The sequence below is a fragment of the Ursus americanus genome, chromosome 3 (genome assembly GCF_024610735.1).
Source record: "Ursus americanus isolate L20-20 chromosome 3, mUrsAme1.1.p, whole genome shotgun sequence".
NCBI classification, from domain to species: domain Eukaryota; kingdom Metazoa; phylum Chordata; class Mammalia; order Carnivora; family Ursidae; genus Ursus; species Ursus americanus.
In genome coordinates, this window is record NC_142129.1 from 15,193,695 (window position 1) to 15,216,511 (window position 22,817).

At 42.6% G+C, this 22,817-nt stretch overlaps 1 protein-coding gene across 5 annotated transcripts in view; it reads left to right on the plus strand.

Moving 5' to 3' along the window:
• Positions 1-22,817, plus strand: part of SVOPL (SVOP like) — an 84,813-nt gene that overhangs the window by 29,067 nt on the left and 32,929 nt on the right. For 4 of the 5 annotated variants that reach the window (XM_087860800.1, XM_045792563.2, XM_045792562.2 and 1 more), the window contains 4 exons: positions 14,754-14,827; positions 18,124-18,341; positions 18,995-19,106; positions 19,830-19,911. In XM_087860800.1, coding sequence (XP_087716926.1) covers positions 14,754-14,827; positions 18,124-18,341; positions 18,995-19,106; positions 19,830-19,911 — 486 coding nt within the window. The remainder of the gene's footprint in view (positions 1-14,753; positions 14,828-18,123; positions 18,342-18,994; positions 19,107-19,829; positions 19,912-22,817) is intronic. The other variant, XR_015723807.1, reaches the window with a different exon arrangement.

The following is a 22,817-nucleotide window of genomic DNA, read 5'->3' on the forward strand; positions in this document are numbered from 1 at the left end:
TAACAAGTTACCTACCTTCGCTTTCCTCATCCATGAAATGGGCATAATAACCTCTATTTTGCAGAGCAAGTCACATGACTTGGCGTCTTTGTTTACAGCTGAGAGATTGTTTTATCATTTTATGTTCTTGCACTGGCCTTATAAATGATATAAATGATATAAATGGGAAGTGATATCAAACTTATAAACCTCATTAAATGATTTCTTAAAACAAAACTTGGCATTTACATCCTAATGGTTCCAGGAACCCTTAAGGTCAGTCTGAAATCATTTCTCACACCAGCGTCCACCACCCACCTGGGGACACAGGTACCAGTGGTACCTTCCTCACCTGTCCCGTCAACTCAGCAACACTCTATGTAAGAGAGAATTAGCCTCTTGCTTGTGGTTGGAATATGGTTATGGAATGCTTGCTGCAACTTGCCTCTAAAGTCGTTTATGCCTAATATTTATTTTGAGGGGAGCAGTGGGGGATAATAATGGGGTGTTACATGGAAGAGTTTTTAAAACTATGATTTAATTCATGTAAAGGTTAGAGTCTACTTTGGTTTAAGACTTTTGATTGAGGTGATTTTGGTAGTGTATATATTTTAGAAAATGGTCCAGCTCATCTAGGTTTTCAAATTTATTGATATAAAATTGTTCCCAGTGTTCTCTTAGAAGTTTCGAAAATCTACTTCATGTGTCCCCTCTTTCATTTTAATGCTGTATATTTGTGCCTTCTCTCTTTTTTCTTGGTCCTCTTACTAGAGGTTTGCGTATTAACTTCAAAGAACAAGGGTTTTTTTTTTTGTTGTTGTTCTCTTTATTGATTTTTTTTGGTAGTCTGGTTAATTTCTACTCTTTGTTTTCTCCTATAGCTTTTTATGTTTTTCTAGCTTCTTGAGTTCAATACTTAGCTCATTCATGGTCAGTCTTTTTGATTTTTAATGAAGTATTTAGCTGCATTTAGCAAGTTTTGTTACAGAGGAATTTTATTTTTATGTCTATTTTGTAACTGCGCTGAGTTTCTCTTTAACCAGTGAGTTATCTGTTAATGCTCTTTTTTATTCTTTGTTTCTAATTTAATTGCATTTTGGTCAGAGGATATTATCAGTTATTTGGAATACTGGAGATTTCTCTGTTGTTCTCTGCATAGTGGCTTTTCATTGTTGTCCCAGGTGTGCTTGAAAAGAGCGCGTGTTCTCACTGAGTATACGCATTTTGTTGTATATTGTTAATTGGGCCGGATTTTGCCCGGCTGAGTAACAGTTTTCCAACAAGATGATGGCTTTATACCTTTCTCCTTATAGTCCTGACGGTTTACTTCATATATTTTGAAAATATCTTGTTTCTTCCTAACATACGATTGGCTTAGTCTCATGGATTAACCTTATTATGTTGCTATTTTATACTGGTTTGGGCCTTAAATTTTATTTTCTCTCATATTAATATATCAAAACTAGCTTAAGTTAGCTTTTTTTCCTGATGTGTCTTTTTTCCAGACTTCACTTTTAACTTTTCTGTGTTGCTTTGCTTGAAAAGTAATTTTTGTAAATATATAGCTGATCTTTATTTTTTTTTTTCACTCAGTCTGGTATTCTGTATCTTTTAGTAATGACTTTGATCCATTTATATCTATTGTGATTATGCACATATTTGGACTTAACTTCTACCATTTTATTTAATATTTCCTCTTAACCGTGTCTTTCATTTTCTCCTTTCCTACCTTTTATTAGAGTGATTCAGTTTGCTTTTCTCCCCCCTATGCTGCTTTCTACTAGCTTGGAATTTGTGCATTCCCTTCTTTATTATAGAGGTAGCCCTTAAATATTGAAAACGTGTACCCACAATATCTATGTTGTTTAGTATCCTTATTTGCTGTCTGAACAATACAAGGACCTTGAAGATGTAAATTCTGATCTGCCCCAGTCTCATTGTCCAAATTATGTGCGTCTGTGTTTTTGTTTCATGTTGTTCATAAGTTTCCCTTAATTAGACATTATTCTCTAAGCAGGTATCTATTTAGATTTATTAATGTTTTTACTGCTGTCTTTTTTCAGTGGTTTCAAACTTACCTTTTACCCCCATATTCTGGTATCCTTCTCCTTTCTATTGGGTTAATTTGGTTTTATACTTACTATTTAAATGTTGGATCTGTCTGGGTTTAATTGAATATAAGAAACATAGTACAGGTCTAGCTTTGTCATATCTAAATGGCTAACCATTTGCACTCATATATTTTTATTGAATAATCCATCTTTTGTATTCTTAAGTCAATTTTTGAATTCTCTGTTGTGTTCTAATGCTAGATTTGTAGATTCAAGGATATATAGGGACTTATTATATAATAAAGAGGGCATTTCATGTTGTTGGGAAAAGGATACAGGTTAATTGTTGGTCCAAAGTGACACTATTAATTACAGTATTTTTCATATCTAGTAGGGTAAGTCCCCCTTGTCAAAATTCTTCTTCAGAATTTTCCAAGTTATTTTCTCAGTACTATTTTTCTAGAACAACTTTGAAGTCACTTTATTAAGATCTTTTCCTAATATCCCCCCAAAACCTAGGAGAGTTTAATTGGGATAGTGTGAAATTATTAGTTAATACATAAAGAGAATTGACACTTTTATAATATTAAATATTTTTATTTTGATAACAGTATATGTTCCCACTATTCAAGTCTTTTTATATTCTTCGGCAACATTTAAAAAAAAAAAGACAAAAAACTCTTCTTTTTAATAATTTTTTTTATTATATTATGTTAGTCACCATACAGTACAACCCTAGTTTTTGATGTAAAGTTCGATGATTCATTAGTTGCGTATAACACCCAGTGCACCATGCAATACGTGCCCTCCTTACTACCCATCACCAGCCTATCCCATTTCACCACCCCCCTCCCCTCTGAGGCCCTCAGTTTGTTTCCCAGAGTCCATAGTCTCTCATGGTTCATTCACCGTTCTGTTTACCCCCCTCTTCTTCCCTTTCTTCTCCTCCGATCTTCCTAGTTCTTATATTCCATAAATAAATGAAACCATATGATAATTGTCTTTCTCTGCTTGACTTATTTCACTTAGCATTATCTCCTCCAGTGCCATCCATGTTGCAGCAAATGTTGAGAAATCGTTCTTTTTGATAGCTGAGTAATATTCCATTGTATATATGGACCACATCTTCTTAATCCAGTCATCTGTTGAAGGGCATCTCGGCTCCTTCCACGATTTAGCTATTGTGGACAATGCTGCTATGAACATTGGGGTGCATATGGCCCTTCTCTTCACTACGTCTGTATCTTTGGGGTAAATACCCAGTAGTGCAATGTGGCTGGATCATAGAGTAGCTCAATTTTTAACTTTTTAAGGGACCTCCACACTGTTTTCCAGAGTGGCTGTACCAACTTGCATTCCCACCAACAATGTAGGAGGGATCCCCTTTCTCCACATCCTCTCCAACATTTGTTGTTTCCTGCCTTGTCAATTTTTGCCATTCTAACTGGCATAAGGTGGTATCTCAAAGTGGTTTTGATTTGAATTTCCCTGATGGCTAATGATTTTGAACACTTTTTCATGTGTCTGTTAGCCATTTGTATGTCTTCATTGGAAAAGTGTCTGTTCATATCTTCTGCCCATTTTTTGATTTGTTTATTCGTTTCTTGTGTATTGAGTTTGAGAAGTTCTTTGTAGATCTTGGATACCAGTCTTTTATCTGTAGTGTCATTTGCAAATATATTCTCCCATTCTGTGGGCTGCCTCTTAGTTTTTTTCACTGTTTCCTTGGCTGTGCGGTAGCTTTTTATCTTGATGAAGCCCCCACAAGTTCATTTTATCTTTTGTTTCTCTTGCCTTTGGAGATGTGTCATGAAAAAAGTTGCTGTGGCTAATGTCAAAGAGGTTGCTGCCTATGTTCTCCTCTAGGATTTTGATGGATTCCTGTCTCACATCGAGGTCTTTCATCCATTTGAAGTTTATCTTTGTGTATGGTGTGAGAGAGTGGTCAAGATTCATTCTTTTGCATATAGCTGTCCAATTTTCCCAGCACCATTTATTGAAGAGACTGTCTTTTTTCCACTGGATGTTTTTTCCTGCTTTGTCAAAGATTAGTTGCCCGCAGAGCCGAGGGTCCATTTCGGGGTTCTCTATTCTGTTCCATTGGTCTGTGTGTCTGTTTTTGTGCCAGTACCATGCTGTCTTTATGATCACAGCTTTGTAGTATAGCTTGAAATCCGGCATTGTGATGCCCCCAGCTTTGTTTTTCCTTTTCAACAATTCCTCGGTGATTCAGGGCCTTTTCTGCTTCCACACAAATTTAAGGGATGTTTGTTCCAGTTCTTTAAAAATGTCCTCGGTATTTTGATCGGGATGGCATTGAAAGTGTAGATTGCTCTGGGTAGCATAGACATTTTAACTATGTTTATTCTTCTGATCCATGAGCATGGAATATTTTTCCATCTTTTTGTGTCTTCCTCAATGTCTTTCAAGAGTGATTTATAGTTTCTAGAATATAGATCCTTTACGTCTCTGGTTAAGTTAATTCTGAGATAGCATATGATTTTTGGTGCTATTGTAAATAGAATGGATTCCCTAATTTCTCTTTCTTCAGTCTCATTGTGTATTGAAATGCAACTGATTTCTGAGCATTGATTTTGTATCCCGCCACATTACTGAATTGCTCTATAACTTCTAGTAGTTTGGGGGTGGATTCTTTTGGGTTTTCCATATAGAGTATCATGTCATCTGCGAAGAGAGACAGTTTGACTTCTTCTTTGCCGATTTGGATACCTTTTATCCCTTTTTGTTGTCTGATTGCTGTTGCAAGGACTTCTAGTACTATGTTGAATAATAATGGCGAGAGTGGGCATCCTTGTCGTGTTCCTGATCTTAAGGGAAAGGCTTCCCGCTTTTCCCCATTGAGAATGATATTTGCTGTAGGCTTTTCATAGATGGTTTTTATGAAATTGAGGAATGTACCCTCTATCCCTACACTCTGAAGAGTTTTAATCAGGAAAGGATGCTGTATTTTGTCAAATGCTTTTTCTGCATCTATTGAGAGGATCATATGGTTCTTGACTCTTTTCTTGCTGATATGATCTATCACACTGATCCATTTGCGAATGTTGAACCACCCTTGCATCCCAGGGAAGAATCCCACTTCGTCATGATGGATAATCCTTTTAATGTACTGTTGTATCCTATTAGCTAGGATCTTGTTGAGAATTTTGGCATCCATATTCATCAGGGATATCAGTCTATAATTCTACTTTTAGATGGGGTCTTTGCCTGGTTTGGGGATCAAGGTAATACTGGCCTCATAGAATGAGTTTGGTAGTTTTCCTTCTGTTTCTATTGTTTGAAACAACTTCAGGAGAATAGGTATTATTTCTTCTTTGAATGTTTGGTAGAATTCCCCGGGGAATTCATCAGGCCCTGGACTCTTGTTTTTCGGGAGGTTTTGGAACACTGCTTCAATCTCTTCATAATTAATCGGTCTGTTTAAAAAATCAATTTCTGGGGCGCCTGGGTGGCTCAGTCGTTAAGTGTCTGCCTTCCATTCAGGGCGTGATCCCAGCGTTCTGGGATCAAGCCCTGCATGGGCTCCCTGCTCAGCAGGAAGCCTGCCTCTCCCTCTCCCACTCCCCCTGCTTGTGTTCCCTCTCTCGCTGGCTGTCTCTCTATGTCAAATTAATAAATAAAATCTTTTTAAAAAAATCAGTTTCTTCCTGTTTCAATCTTGGTAGTTTATAGATTTCCAGGAAGGCATCCATTTTTTCCAGGTTGTTTAATTTATTGGCATAAAGCCATTGATAAAAGTTTCTAATGATCCTTCCTATTTCCTTGGTGTTGGTTGTGACTTCTCCCTTTTCATTCATAATTTTATTAATTTGGGTCCTTTCTCTATTCTTTTGAATAAGTCTGGCCAGTGGCTTATCAATCTTATTTATTCTTTCAAAGAACCAGCTTCTAGTTCTGTTGATCTGCTCTACTGTGCTCCTGGTTTCTAAATCATTGATCTCTGCTCTAATCTTGATCAACTGCTTTCTTGTGCGTGGGTTAGGCCTATTCTTCTGTTCCAGCTCCAGCGTCTTGAGGTGAGAATATAAAAACTGCATTTTAGATCTTTCTATTCTTTTGAGTGAGGCTTAGATGGCTATGTATTTCCCCCTTAGGACTACCTTTGTCCCGTAGGTTTTGGACCATTGTGTTTCATTCTCGTTGGTCTCCATAAATTGTTTAAATTGATTTTTAATCTCCTGGTTTATCCAACCATTCTTGAGCAGGATGGTTCTTAGTTTCCAAGTGTTTGAGTTTCTTCCAAATTTTTCCTTGTGATTGAGTTCCAATTTCAAAGCATTGTGGTCTGAGAATATGCAGGGAATAATTTCAGACTTTTGGTATCAGTTGAGACCTGTTTTGTGACCCAGTATATGGTCTATTCTGGAGAACGTTCCATGTGCATTCAAGAAGAATGAGTTCTGTTGTTCTGGGGTGTAGTGTTCTGTATATATCTATGAGGTCCATCTGATGGTCCAGTGTGTCATTCAAAGCTCTTGTTTCTTTGTTGATTTTCTGCTTAAGTGATCTGTCTATTGCTGATAGTGGAGTGTTGAGGTCCCCTACTATTAACATATATTTATTTGTATGTCTCTTTATTCTGGTTAAGAGTTGGCTTGTGTATCTTGCTGCTCCCCTGTTGGGGGCGTAGATATTTATAATTGTCATATCCACTTGTTGGATACATCCTTTAAGAATAATATAGTGTCCTTTTGTATCTCTAACTATAGTTTAGTTTAAAATCTAATCTGTCTGATATGAGAATTGCTACCCCAGCTTTCTTTTGAGGTCCATTGGCATGAAAAATGGTTTTCCATCCCTTCACTTTCAGTCTGGATGTATCTTTAGGTTCAAGATGAGTCTCTTGTAGACAGCAAATGGATGGGTCATGCCTTTTTATCCAACCTTCAGCCCTGTGGCGTTTTATGGGAGCATTTAGGCCATTCACACTGAGAGTGATTATTGAGAGATGTGATTTTAATGATGTCATGTTGCCTGTAAAGTCTTTGTTTCTATAGATTGTAAATTTCTGTTCTATATCACTCTTGGGGCCTTTTTACTTTTATAGAACCCCCCTTAATATCTCCTGTAGGGCTGGTTGCGTGGTTACTAAATTGGTCAGTGTCTGGCGATCTTGGAAGTTCCTTATTTCTCCATCAATTCTGAATGAGAGCCTTGCTGGATAAAGGATCCTTGGCTGCATGTTTTTCTCAGATAGAGCTTTAAAAATGCCCCCCAACCCTTTCTCTCATTCCAGGTCTGTGTAGACAGGTCTGATGTAATTCTGATATTTTTGACTCTGTACGTGAGAAATTTTTTCGCCCTGGCCGCTTTCAATACTGTATCCTTGGATCTAATATTTGCGAATTGCCCTATGACGTGACGTGTTGTAGGTTTGTTGTGGTTGAACTTGGGAGGGGTCCTCTCTGTCTCTTGGACATGAATGCTTGTTTCCTTTGCTAGATTAGGGAAGTTTTCAGCTACAATTTTTTCAAATAGCTCTTCTAGACCTCTTTCTTTCTCCACCCTCTCGGGGATGCGATGATTCTGACATTGGAACGTTTCATTGAGTCAGTAATCTCCCGTAACCTGCATTCTTGAGATTGGATGTTTTTGAGGCAAGTTTCTGTTTTAACTGTCTCTTCTACCATCCCATCCTCCAATTCACTAATTCCTTCTTCTGCCTCATTTACCCTGGTCATCAGAGCATCTAGTTTTGACAGCATTTGATTCATAGCATTTTTAATTTCTGCCTGATTCGCTCTCATTTCCGCCCTTCGAGATTCTACATTCTCGTTAATATATTTTTCAAGTCTACACATCATCTTGACCATTGTTACTCTGAACTCCATTTCTGATAATTTGGTTATTTCCATATCCATCAGTTCTGTGGCAGAGGCCACTGACTCATTATCTTTTCTTTGCTGTGGGGGATTTCTCCTTCTCCTCATTCTGATGAGGAGAGGTTGTGGGGTTGCCCAGAGCGCAAATTATTGACCAGGACCCAGGCAGTGTGCACTTGTTTTATAGGGACCTTAGGGATGTGGGCTTCTTGATTTTTCAGCCTGCCTTCTGGGGGAGGGGCCTGCCGTGCTGATACTCAGGCAACCCTGTTTCGGTAGAGTCTCCGTGTCCCCTGCGAGGGGGGATGGGGATGGGCACAATGTGAGCTGGTATTTCCAGGCTTTTGTTCCCTGGTGGTTTTCTATGGCTCTTCTGAGAGTCAGAGCCACAGTGGCCGAATCCCAGCCTCTGTCTCAGAACAGAGAGATCACAGTCCGCTCTCCACTGAGCTCTCCTGGCCTCTTTAACTCTGTTTCTGTCAGTGCTGTGAAACCCTACAGCGTCCGGGGATATGCGTCCCCCACCCGGCGTCCCAGCCCGCACTTCCAGGGCCGGCGCGTCTCTGTCCTTTGTGCTTCTAACACCGCCAGCCGCCCCAGTTCCTGCGCGCTCCCGAGCTCCCTGTTTCAGTGTGGTTCATGGGTGCTCCAGAGCGCTGGTTGTCAGTCTGGACGCACGCGCGCTCCCGAGCTCCTGGTCTTAGTCCAGTTCCAGTGAGCACTCTGGGGCTCCGGTTTTCAGTCTGGTTGTGTGCGTGCTCCCGAGCTCCCGGTCTCAGTCCGGTTCCAGTGAGCACTCCGGAGCTCTGGTTTTCAGACTGATCGCACGCGTTCCCGGGCTCCCGGTCTCAGTCTCCTTTCTCCGTGGCTGCCGGTCCCCGAGTCTGCCCACTCCCCAGTGCAGGTAGCTACCGCTTACCAGCACCCGAGCATGGCGGCTCCCTCCCCCTTCTGTTTATCTTCCCATATCTGTGCGTGGTTTCATGACTCCCCACTTCGTACCTCAATACTCAGCACTGGAGATGTTCATTTGTAGAGATCCAGATGTATCTTCCTGCATCTCAGGCTGATTCCATGGGTGTTCTGGATGGTTTGGTAGATATCCAGCTGGACTCGGGGGACCAGCTGAAAAAGGGCACCCCTACTTCTCCACCAGCTTAACTCCTCTCCAAGACAAAAAACTCTTATTGGAGGACTGAACTTCCTGAGGGGAGAGTTCTCCTTATATGTTTTTGATCTCCATTTTTGTTCTCTTTTTTTATGTACATTTTTTATTTGATACTTAGAGAAAACCCTATGAGGTTGGCAAATATTATTACTTTCATTTGTCAAATTAAGAAACTGATCTCAGAAAAGAAAAGGGAGGAATCCAAGATTCTAAAGTGAGTACAGTTGACTCTTGAACAGCACAGGCATTAAGGGTGCTGACCCTCCCGTGCAGTTGAAATTCCATGAGTAACTTTTGACTCCTCAAAAACTTTACTAATAACTTCTGTTGACCAGAGGCCTTCCTGATGACATAAATAGTTGGTTAATATATATTTTGTATGGGGAGCACCTGGGTGGCTAAGTTGGTTAAGGAACTGACTCTTGATTTTGGCTCAGGTCATGACCTCAGGGTCGTGAGATAGAGCTCTGTGCTTGGCATGGAGCCTGCTTAAGATTCTCTCTCTCCCCCTCCCTCCGCCCCTCTCCCCCACTCTCTCTCTCTCTAAGCAAAATAAAACAAAAACGTATATTTTGTATGTAATATGTATTATATACTGTATTCTCACAATAAAGTAACCTAGAAAAAAGAAAATGTTATTAAGAAAATTGTAAGGAAGAGATAATGCATTTACAGTACTGTATTTATATATATTTTAAAAAATCCACATTTAAGTGGACCTGCACAGTTCAAATCCATGTTGTTTAAGGGTCAGCTATAATCTTTTTTTTTCAGGGAAGGATTTTTAAAAATTTTAATTCCAGCATAATTAGTGTACAGTATTACATTATTTTCAGGTATAAAATATAGTGATTCAGCAATTTTATACGTTACTCATTTCTCATCCTGATAAGTGCACTTTTAATTTCTTTCACCTGTTTGAAGGAGATTCACCCCTTACCCCCACCTCCCCTCTGGTAATCATCAGTTTGTTCTTCATAGTTAGAGTATTTTTGTATTTGTCTGTTTTTTCTTTATGTGTTTTATTTCTTAAATGCCACGTTTGAGTGAAGTATGGTATTTGTCTTTCTCTGACTGACTTATTTCACTTAGCATTATACCCTCTAGATCTATCCATGTCATTGCAAATGACAAGATTTCACTCTTTTTTATGGCTGAGTAACATTCCACCATATATTTATGCCACCTCGTCTTTATCCATTCATCTATGGGTAGATACTTGGGTTGCTTCCATAATTTGGCTTTTGTAAATAATGCTACAATAAACATAGGGGTGTATATACCTTTTCAAATTAGTGCTTTCATATTCTTTGGCTAAATACTGAATAGTGTGATTGCTGGATCATATGGTAATTCTATTTTTAATATTTTGAGGACCCTCCATACTGTTTTCCACAGTGGCTGCACCAGTTTCCATTCCCACCAACAGTACAGGAAGGTTCCTTTTTCTCCACATCCTCGTCAATACTTGTTGTTTTTTGTGTTTTTTATTTTAGTCATTCTGACAGGTATGTGAGGTGGTATCTCATTGTGGTTTTAATTTGCATTTCCCTGATGATGAGTGATGTTGAGCATCTTTTCATGTGTCTGTTGGCCATCTGGATGTCTTCTTTGGAGAAATGTCTGTTCATGTCTTCTGACCATATTTTAGTTGGGTTATTTGCTCTTTTGGTGTTGACTTGTATAAGTGCTTTATGTATTTTGGATACTAACCCAAAGTTAGTTGAATTGTTAGTTGAATTCAAATGACATTGAATATGTCATTTGCAAATATCTTCTTTCATTAAGTAGGTCATTTTTTAGTTTTGTTGATTGTTTCCTTCGCTGTGTAGAAGCTTTTTATTTTAATGTAGTCCCCACTGTTTATTTGCACTTTTGTTTTCCTTGCCTTAGAAGACACATCTAGAAAAATGTTACTATGGCTGATGTCAGAGAAATTATTGCTTGTGCTCTTTTCTAGATTTTTACAGCTTCTTATCTCACACTTAGGTCTTTAATCCATTTTGAGCTTATTTTTGTATATGGTATAAGAAAGTGGTCCAGTTTCATTCTCTTGCATGTAGCTGTTCATTTTTCCCAACATCATTTGTTGAAGAGACTTTTTCCCATTGCATATTCTTGCTTCCTTTGTCAAAGATTGATTGGCCATATAATTGGGAGTTTATTTCTGGGCTCTCTATTCTGTTCTGTTGATCTATGTATCTTTTTTTTTGTGTGCCAGGTCCATACTGTTTTGACTATTACAGCTTTGTAGCATATCTTGAAATCTGGGATTATGAGACCTCTGGTTTTGTTCTTTTTCAAGATCGCTTTGACTATTCGGGGTCTTTTGTGGTTCCATACAAATTTTAGGATTATTTGTCTAGTTCTTTGAAAAATGCTGTTGATTTTTCATAGGGATTATAATAAGTCTGTAGATTGCTTTGGGTAATATAGACATCTTAATAATATTTGTTCTCCTAATCCATGGGCATGGATTATCTTCCATTTGCTTGTGTCATCATTTTTGAAGTATACAATTCAGTGGCATCAAATACATTCAGAATTTTGTCATCATCCTGAACGGACACTCTGTGAGGCAGTAAATCCTCACTCCTACCCACCCCCAAGCCCTGGTAACTTCGACTTTCTGGTTCTATGAGTTTGCCTTGCCTCTATTTCATGTAAGGGGAATTTACAGTACAGTGTCTGGTTTCTTTCACACTGCAGCCTGAAACAGGGGTTCACTCATGCTCATCTCACTGTGGTGCCCCCCTTTGAGTCATTGCAAACCTCTGCACCACCGACCCTGATCAGCTGACCATCCCACTGGGGCTTCTACAACAGTGGCTTTTCCATCCCGTCTCTTTCTTTCACACTGCCACCTCCTGCCCCATGCCCCGTGATGTCTTCCAGCACAACACTGTCAGACAAGCATTCTTCAAATACCAATTCCACCCCTTCTGTTCAGGAGCCTTCGGTGCCTCCCCCACGCTGCTCCCTCAGCCCAGAATCCTCGTCCTGGCATTTAAGGTCTTCCATGACTTTTATCAGTCAGACTTTGCATCGTTAGATCCATGGCTAAGTGCAGCTTTTGATAAGAGGAGGATTGACCGAGTACAAGGATGCTGGACATATGACAGAGCAAAAGGCATCACCGGAGAGGTGGGGAGTGACACAAAGCAGGGACCCCAGCAGTACAGAGAAACGCTGTAGGTTCTCACCAGGGCTGGCATGCCCGTGGGAGAGGCTGTTCTTCTGTTTTTCCCTCGCCCAGCTTTACTGAGCTGTAATTGACGTACGACATTGTGTAAGTCTAAGGTGTACAGGGTATTGAAGCGATCCGCTTCTGTAGAGCAAAATGATGGCTGCCGTAGAGTTAGTTAACACCTCCATCTTATTACATAATTACCATTTCTTTGTGTGTGTGGTGAGAACATTTAAGAGGGACTCTCTCTTTTTTTTTTTTTAAAGATTTTATTTATTTATTCGACAGAGATAGAGACAGCCAGCGAGAGAGGGAACACAAGCAGGGGGAGTGGGAGAGGAAGAAGCAGGCTCACAGCCGAGGAGCCTGATGTGGGGCTCGATCCCAGAACGCCGGGATCACGCCCTGAGCCGAAGGCAGACGCCCAACCACTGCGCCACCCAGGCGCCCCTAAGAGGGACTCTCTTAACAACTTTCAAATATATTATGAAGTATTGTTACTGTGCTAAATCAGGGAGACTCAATTCCCATAACAACCACCCTCCCTCCTCCACCCCCGTCTAGTCTCCATCTTCTCTCCGCAATCCCCATCCTCCCTCTTGCATCCTTCTCCTTTCTCCCCCTTCCTCTTCGTCCTGCGTTCCTCCCGTCGCCTTCAGCTTGCAGCTTCCATCCACATGCCCATCGCATGGTCTTGTCCTTCTCCACGATTGTCTCTTGCGCGAGGCCCTGTGAATCCAGACCTATAAGCCATAGACTCCGGCTTCAAGTTTCTTGATCGATGATCAAGATTTCTGCGGTCGGCTTAGTGAGACGAGGCTCACACAGCAGAGAAGCCCTAACAAAGCAGCCAGATGGTAGAGCAGGTGTGGCGCAGGCAACAGCGTGTAGGATCAGACAAGAGAGCTGAGCACGCGCCAGGGCTGTGGAGCCGCCTTGAGGGGATGGTTGAGGCGCTGATTGAGCACTAAAAGGAGAGGCAGCCTCAGGGGAGGAAGGAGGAGGAGTGGTGCGAGCCGAGAGCAGAAGCAGGAATGTGCAGTGCATTTGGTCACGCTGGCGCCATCAGAGTGCCACGGCGACAGGCTGGACAAGGTGGACGCACAGAGCAGCCTCTGCGGCGTCACTGCGCAGACACGGAGAGGAGAGGCTCTGGGGACCGGTGGAGGACGGGCCACACCGCGGATGACTAATGAGTCCACCAATTTGGATTGTAGTCAAAGTTCATGACCGCATCATTTCTTTGAATATAATTTATGATTCATTGTGATTCACTGCAGACTCAGTGCTCTGAATCTCCAGTTACACTCGGGGTGCTGAGGGGGACCATGGTCACATCTAAACTCAGGGGGCATGTCAGGGAGGTAGATGGGCAAGACTCAGGACTAGTGTGTAAGAGACTTGACACCAGGCTGGCTGTGCCTCCAAACAGCTGTGTGACCCTGGGCAAGTCACTTAACCACTCTGGGTCATGTAATCTGTATCGGAAAGTGGGAGGCTAGGACTAGTTCAGACGTTTTCCAGGGATGACTAGCCAGAGCCCCAATATGGAAAGCAATGACAGGGGACTGTCCGTTGCTACCCTCTGCCCAAAGTGACCTCTAGGAGCTGAGCCTAAAAGTCATTAGATCAGCAGGGTGCCTGGCTGGTTCAGTTGGTGGAGCCTGCGACTCTTGATCTAGGGGTTGTAAATTCGAACCCCACCTTAGGTGTAGAGATCACTTAAAAACAAAGTCACTGGAGCAAGTTTCTTCAAGCCTTAACTTTTTGTGACAACAAAATCCAGGACACCTAGGGTCATACTCCTGGTCTGTTTAGAGGGAAAATGTAATTCCAGGTCTATTTGTGAGAAAAGAATAGCTGGTTTTCAACTGAGCACCCCCACCCCGACACACACAAAAAGTGTTCTTGGCTTTATTTATTTTTTTACGTTTCTAGCTTTAAATAAAAATCTGTCACTGCTCAATCATATATAACCCATCCTTATTTATGTTTCTCCAAAATATTAAATAAACACTGACTATGGAAAAGAGCTTTTGCTAATTACCCTAAAGACACAAAAAGAAATCAGGCATTCTATCCTCTTTCCAGTGTATGCCGTTCTTCTCGTCACACAATTCTCGTGCTCTTTTCCAATACTAGGGTTTCCATTTTAATATGAAGTTTAAATGAATCTCCCATCAGTTTTATGGTTATGCTTTTTTTGTATCCTCCTATTTTCTGTGCTTCACCCCACTGCTCACCAGCACTGGTGAGAAGAGGAAGAGAGAAAGCATTAGAATCTTCAATTCAACGGCCTGGTCCTTGCCAATGATAATTAAAAGCATGCAAAGACTGACTGGCCGAGATGGATGAGCAGAAGCAGTGATCTGTGGGCTGGGTGAGGAGCACTCATGGGAGCCCCATTACATGCCCCATTACATTCCCACACTGTTCTTATTTTCTGTTCTCTAACATACTACAGAAACCTCTGCGAGTCCGTAAGCCACTAAATCTAATCTGCTTGTCCCTTTTCACTACCCCAGGAGAAAAGGGGAAGATTTGCAGACCTATTGGATGCTAAATATTTACGGACCACGTTACAGATCTGGGTCATATGGTAAGAATGTAAATATTTCAAAATGACTTTTCAATAAACACAGAGCCGACTTAAGTAAATCCATTTCGTGCCAGTGGGGAGTAAAACCACAATGCCGACTCCAGATATGTCTTATCTTTCTGCTACCAGCACCAACCAACCAATAAATAAACCATTTTTTTTTTAAAGGAGAAAGAAATTATCTAGGACTAGATTTTTATTTTTCACGTGAGCTCACTTTCTAACCTTTTGTAATCTGGCCTTTTCCCCCACCATGTGACAGAAAGCGAGCCTTTGAAGCCACCAATAATCAAATTCAATGGAATAGACTCTGCTGGTTTTCTTTGTGTCCCACTTCTCTGCAGCTGCGACTTTGAGTACACACAGATATTCTAAACAAGATACAAAAAGTGCTACTACATTAAATTAGGAAATCTGTGCCATGAGGTATCATGAAGAATCCGAAATGTAAGGTTACCAACCGGGAGAAGAAATTTCTAGAATACAAACCCAATAAATTTTTATATATATGCAGCTATAGATATATATAAAATTATATATATGATTTTTTTCCAACAAGAAAAGGATACACAAACCAGTAGAGAAACAGGCAAGAGACTTGAACTGGCACTTGACCAAAAATTGTATCAAATAAATATATGAAAACATGTTCAACCTTAAAGTCACCAGGGAAATGCAAATTAAGACCAATGAGACACTGTTACAAATCCACTGGAATGGGTAAAATTAAATTAACTATACCAATTAACTAACCAATTAGATTAACTATACCAAGTGTTAGGCAGAATGTAAAGTCACCGGAAGTCTCACGCACTGCTGACCGGAGTTCAAATTAAAACCACTTTGGAAAACTGTTTAGAGGTATTTATCACAGTTGAAAATACGCATAGCCTATGACTCAGTGATTCCGTTTGTAGATTTAAACCCAACACAAACGCATACGTATGTTTACCAAAACACATTTGCACGAATGTCCAAAGCATTATTTTATTTGTAACAGCCCCAAACTCTAAACCACCCTCATGTCCATTCACAGTATGATGGATACATTGTATTGCCTTCACGAAATGGGATACTATACAATGATGGGAAGGAGAAAACTGGTTACCTACATCAACATGGTTGAATCTTACAAACATCATAATGAGCAAAGGGAGCCAGACACACAGATACATGTTACGTGATTCCATTTATATAAAGATAGAAAGCAGGCCAAACTTATCTATAGTGTTTAAATTCAGGAAAGTGTCTATCTGCCTTTCTCAGATAAAATCACTATTAATAGGCTGGTATGTTGCCTCTTAAGACTTTAATTTTTAAAATACTCTTTTTTTTTTTTTAAGATTTTATTTATTTATTCGACAGAGATAGAGACAGCCAGCGAGAGAGGGAACACAAGCAGGGAGAGTGGGAGAGGAAGAAGCAGGCTCATAACGGAGGAGCCTGATGTGGGGCTCGATCCCATAACGCCGGGATCATGCCCTGAGCCGAAGGCAGACGCTTAACCGCTGTGCCACCCAGGCGCCCCTAATTTTTAAAATACTCTTAATATTTGGAAACTGAACTAAAGCTACTTTATTTTTTAAAAAAGATTTTACTTATTTATTTGAGAGAGAGAGAGAGCACAAGCAGGGAGAGCAGCAGTAGGAGGGGGAGAAGTAGGCTCCCCGCTGAGCAAGGACTCCCCCCGCAGGAAGGAACCCCCCTCAGAGCAAGGACCCCCCCTCCCCATGCAGGGCTTGATCCCAGGACCCTGAGATCATGACCTGAGCTGAAGGCAGACACTTAACCGACTGAGCCACCCAGGCGCACGGAACTAAAGTTACTTTAACAACAAGGGGAAGTATTGTAATTATTGGGGTTTTTTTGATACTTTGTTATGAAAATTTTCAAATGCACACAAAAGTAGAGGATGCTATGATGACCTCTGATTGGTCCATCACCCACATCTGACAGTCACTGATAGTCGCTCATATTTGCTTCGGCTGCGTTTTCCTGTGCTGACATACGTTCAAGCAAGCCCAGGCTCCGTGACATTTCATCCCCAGATACTTCATTAAGAGTCTCAAGTACTTGAGGACATTTTCTTAGATGATCTCACTCCTATAATTAATAGACAAGTTTAACAATCATCTCACCAGTACCAGCTGATACCCAGAACATTGTCGATTTGCCGGGGTTTTCCCTAAACCCGGTTACAGCTGGCTTCTGCAACCGGTTCTGTGAAACTAAGAAGGGCACCAGTGGAATTTCTGGGAGCTGATATTTCTTTCCTTGACTTTGACACATGAACTTTTCTGTACGTTATTCTAATTTTATCTCAACACAAATATTTATTAAAGAATAAACAGAAAAAAGACAGCAAGTAGATATAAAGCAAAAGCAAAAACTCCCGCGGCTCCTGGGGCCCACTAAAGACACTTTGGGATAGGCAGAATTCTAACGATGACCCTCTCCCCCCCCCCCCCCCCCCCCCGCCCCGCCAAGATTACCAACTCCTGTTGATTTAATCACACACTAACTTGGGTGCTGGTGTGAAGGGACTGTTTAGATGTAATTAAGGTTCTGGGCCTTAAAATGCAGAGGGTATCCTGGGTTAAGCAGGTGGGCCCAATCCAATCACTGAGTCTTTAAAAGTAGAGAGACTGCTCCAGCTGGGAAAGAGACGGGGCAGAAGGGAAAGCGCGAGGTGAGGCGGGGAGGAGAAATTCCGGAGCAGAAGGACCGGCTGCAGCGTCCCTGGCTGTGAAGACAGAAGGAAGGAAGCCTGTAGAAACTGAGAGCCACTGGTCAACAGTAGCAAGGGGATGGAGATGCATTGTCCAGCCCCACGGAGCTGAATTCTGCCCGGGATCTGGAAAGATTCTGCCGCCTCCCCCAGCAAGGCTGGCGGCCCTGCCTACGCTTGCATTTCTGCCTGGGGAGCCTCCCAGCAGAGAAATCAGCCAGACACACACAACTTCTGGCCTACAACACGGAGAAAATAAATGTGTGTTGTTTGAAGCCACCGAGCTTGTGCTACTTGGTTAGAGCGGAGATAGAAAGTGAGTCCAAGCTTCAGATTGCCTTCACCGGCTGCGGGGTCCTCCCGGATCCGGCCCCAGGCTGCACTTGCAAATCCCTTTTCCACCCGGGCTCCCCAGGATCGGTGCGCCCAGCCTTTGGCGCCCTCCCCACCTCGTGCCTCCCACCCCACCACTGTCCCCCTTCTCCCCGCTCCTCCCCACCTCTGCTGGCTCTGCCCCTCCTTCACGCTGGCGGCAGCTGTGCTAATGAGCGGCTTCGTTCCCCTGCAGGCTGGGAATCTCTTTCGCCTACTACGGGGTCATCCTGGCCAGCGCCGAGCTGCTGGAGCGGGACCTGGTGTGCGGCTCCCGGTCGGAGTCCGAAGCCGAGTCCGAGGTGGCCGTAACCCTGCCGGACACGGAGGAGAGCCACAGTCCCTGCCACTGCCACATGTTTGCTCCCTCCGACTACCGGACCATGATCATCAGCACCATTGGCGAAATTGCTTGTAAATGTCCACCTCGGTGTTTTGGGTCCCTGTCTGTTTGGGGTGGGGGAGCCTGTCCTAGACAGGCTAGTGCGTCCTAGACAGGTAGTGCGGACCAAGTCCCCACACCTTCCTCGCTCACGCGTCTGCAATGCAGATCGGTGTGGGACAGAGTCTGGAGGGGTAGATCTTTGAATTACTATATTCTATCAATTCTAAGATGCACACACACCCCCCCCTTGGACGCCTCTGAAATTGAGAGGTGTCTTACAATGGCTCCTTAGATTTCAATTTGCAGCACAGTTTGCATTTTAGTAGACATAAAATAATAGTACTTAAAAATCAGTGGCCCTGTGAATTTGATGACAAACAGTATAAACCATTTAAAATACAGAGCTAGCGGGTTTGCAATTGACAACAGACCTGCATGTTACAATCATCTTGGGCATAAAAGAGCCTTTATATACACACCGGTGCTTGTCGTTCTTGGACCCCCGAGGAAGAAGCATGGGGAGTCATGAGGTGGAGGACCATGGGCCCGGGTTTTGGCTGGAATCCTCATGGGGTTTGCATAGTTGCCTTTTCTGAAACGACAATGAGGAATCCTGGCCAATATTGGTAAAAGCCACTTGCTTTCAAGGTTTCAGAAATTGTCATTGTCGCTTGTTTTCTAGTGAATCCTTTCAATATCCTGGGCATTAATTTCCTGGGAAGACGGCTGAGCCTTTCCATCACCATGGGCTGCACGGCCTTATTCTTCCTTCTCCTCAACATTTGCACATCAAGGTATTTTCTCTCTGGTTGCTTCAAAATAATCGAGGTTTGTGCAGTGGATTGAAGTTGCGGTTTCCTGACCCATAGTGTTCAGTGGGCATCGGAGCAAGTCCCTTTCACTAGGGGAGTAGTGAAGGGGCTGCTGGTGTGACTGGAGTGGTCTTTCCCGGTACCCACCACTCCCCTTCCATCTTCCCCTGACCTGGCCCCGCCTCCGCTCTCCCAGGACGCAGGCGCCGGCCCGCACGCCCCACCCACCAAGCTATTTGGGACCTTTATGCAAAGCTTCGAGGAACGTCGGGACTCTAGTTGTTTACCAAATTATCTGGATGGTTGTTAAGATAGTTCAGGGAAATAGGTAACCCACCTGTGGTGTACAAATTCATTTCACTCTTCACTTGGGATCCGAGAATGCCCTCCATTGTAATATCATTCTGCAAACTGCGTCATTTTTGGAGTGTGGTAGCAGAAGGTGTGCTCATCTGGGGGACCAGGCTGGAATGGCACACTTGGGGGAGCGGGAAGGACAGACAGGGAGTTGGGAGGAAGGTTGGGGTCCAGCATTTACTTCAGGACCCCACAGGCCGGGTGAGAAGCAGCACCTCCCCGGGACCTGGTTATCTGTGGGCGCGTGTTAGGGTCTGCGATGCGAAGCTGTGTGACGGGAGCAGCTGTCTAGGCCGTGGAAGGCCCTCCAGGCTGCCCTTCCTGACTTCTGTGCCTCTCCTTCCGCAGCGCGGGCCTGACTGGCTTCCTCTTCATGCTGCGGGCTTTGGTGGCGGCCAACTTCAACACCATCTACGTTTACACTGCTGAGGTCCGTGGTGGGCTGGTCACGCCGGGAGGTGCAGGGCCAGCCGCTTAGGGTGTCTGTCCATTGACAGTACATCCCTAGCTTCTGCTGACTTCTGACGATTTTCTAAAAATGCCCCAAGAAAAGGGGCTCCTGGGTGGCTCAGTCGTTAAGCGTCTGCCTTTGGCTCAGGGCGTGATCCCAGGGTCCTGGGATCGAGCCCCACATCCGGCTCCTCTGCTGGAAGCCTGCTTCTCCCTCACCCACTCCCCCGGCTTGTGTTCCCTCTCTCGCTGTCTCTCTCTGTCAAATAAAATCTTTTCAAAAAAATAAAAATACCCCAAGAAAAGGATGCCAGGAGCTTTGGCGGTTTCCTCTGCTCCATAGAGTCTAGTGAAAGCCAGCGTCTGAGCGGAAGTCGAAGCCCTGCTTGTCTCGGACACAGGCGTGCATGTAAAAATCCAACTCCTTGTCCCAGCACCATGCTGTTCCCCTGCATCTGAGACTTGCCACATGTAGCTTAAGTTTGAATCTAATAGCCTAAATTTGAGTGATACTCTATGAATTTATGGAATTGGTACATCTGTATGCAAGGCACTGCCTGAAGGAGCTACAGAATTTCCTCCTAGACACCCACCTTAAAGGGCTAGTTTTCCTAGAAGTAGTGTGTGAACAGAAAACTTGACAGTATTTTAATTGGTTTTGTCCTTCATTGAGCTAGGGAAAGTGGCCCTACAGAGACGGGTAAAGCTGCGCTCATTTTCCTTTTATTTCCCAAGTTTTTATTTAAATTCTACTTAACATGCCATCTACTATTAGTTTCAGGTGTATAATAGATTCCACACTTCCATGCAGCACCCAGTGCTCATCACAACAAGTGCCCTTCTTCATTCCCATCACCTGTTTCCCTCATCCCCCCACCCCTCCCCTCTGGAACTGTCAGCGTGTCCTCTATAGTTAAGAGTCTATTTCTTGGTTTGCCTCTTCCCCCGCCCCCATGTTCATTTGTTGTGTTTCTTAAATTCCATATATGAGTGAAATCATACAGTATTTCTTTCTCTGACTGATTTCGTTTAGCGTAATCTTTTAGCTCCATCCATGTCCCTGCAGATGGCAAGATTTCATTCTTCTTCATGGCTGAATAATTTTCCATTATAGATCTATACCACACCTTCTTTATTCATTAGTCACCGGAACTTTGGGCTCCTTCCATAATTTGGCTATTGTGGACATTGCTGCTATAAACATTGGGGTGCACGTGTCCCTTCAAATTAGTATTTTTGTATTCTTTGGGTAAATATCTAGCAGTGCAATTGCTGGGTCATAGTTTTGAGGAATCTCCATACTTGCCGGAAGTTTCCAGAATGGCTGCACCAGTTTGCGTTCCCAACAACACTGTAGGAGGGTTCCCCTTTATCTGCATCCTCCCCAACATCTGTTGTTTCCTGTGTTAATTTTAGCCGCTTTGTCAGGTGTGAGGTGGGATCTCGCTGTGGTCATGATTTGCATTTCACTGACGACTGTTGTTAAGCATCTTTTCATGTATCTGTTGGCCATCTGCATGTCTTTGGAAAAATGTCTATTCTCCCCATTTTTAACTGGATTATTTTGTTTTGGGTGTAGAGCTTGGTAAATTCTTTGTATCTTTTGGATACTAAGTCTTTATCAGGTACGTCATTGGCAAATGTCTTCTCCCATTCCAAAGGTTGCCTTTTAGTTTGGTCAGTTGTTTCCTTTGCTGTGCAGAAGCTTTTTATTTTGATGTAGTCCCAATATTTTATTTTTGCTTTTGGTTCCCTTGCCTCAGGGGACACGTCTAGCAAGAAGTTGATATGGTCGATGTCAGAGTAGTGACTGCCTGTGTTCTTCAGGATTTTAATGGTTTCCTGTCTCACACGTTGAATTTATTTATTTTTTTTAAAGATTTTATTTATTTATGTGACAGACAGACAGCCAGCGAGAGAGGGAACACAGCAGGGGGAGTGGGAGAGGAAGAAGCAGGCTCCCAGCGGAGGAGCCCGATGTGGGACTCGATCCCGGAACGCCGGGATCACGCCCTGAGCCGAAGGCAGACGCTTAACGACTGCACTACCCAGGCCCCCTGAATTTATTTTTGTGTATGGTGTAAGAAAGTGGTCCAGTTTCACTCTTGTGCATGTTGCTGTCCAGTTTTCCCTACGCTATTTGTTGAAGAGATGATCTTTTTTTTCAAACGTATAGTCTCTTCTGCTTCATCAAAGATTAATTGATCATATAGTTGTAGGTTCATTTCCGGGCTCTCTATTCTGTTCCATGGCTCTATGTGTCTTTTTTTGTGCCAGCACCATACTGTCTTGATCACTACAGCTTTGTAATAAAGCTTGAAGTCCACAGTTGTGATGCCTCCAGCTTTGGTTTTCTTTTTCAAGATTGCTTTGGCTATTTAGGGTTTGTGGTTCCATACAAATTTTAGGATTATTTCGTCTAGCTTTGTGAAAAATACTTGTGGTATTTTAATAGGGATTGCATTAAATGTGTAGATTGCTTTGGGTAATATAGGCATTTCAACAATATTTGTTCTTCTAATCCATGAGCATGAAATATTTTTCCATTTCTTTGTGTCATCTTCAATTTCTTTGGCCAGTGTTTTATAGTTTTCAGAGTACAGGCCTTCCACCTCTTTGGTTAGGTTTATTCCTAGGTATCTAATGGTTTTTGGTGCAATTGAAAATGGGATCAATTCCTTGATTTCCCTTTCTGCTGCTTCATTATTGGTGTATAGAAATGCAACATACTTCTCTATATTGATTTTGTATCCTACCACTTTACTGAATTTGTGTAACAGTTCTAGCCTGTTTTTTTTTTGTGTGTGTGTGTGTGGAGTCTTGTGGGTTTTCTATAAAGCATATCATGTCATCTGCAGATAGTGAAAGTTTGACTTATTCCTTGCC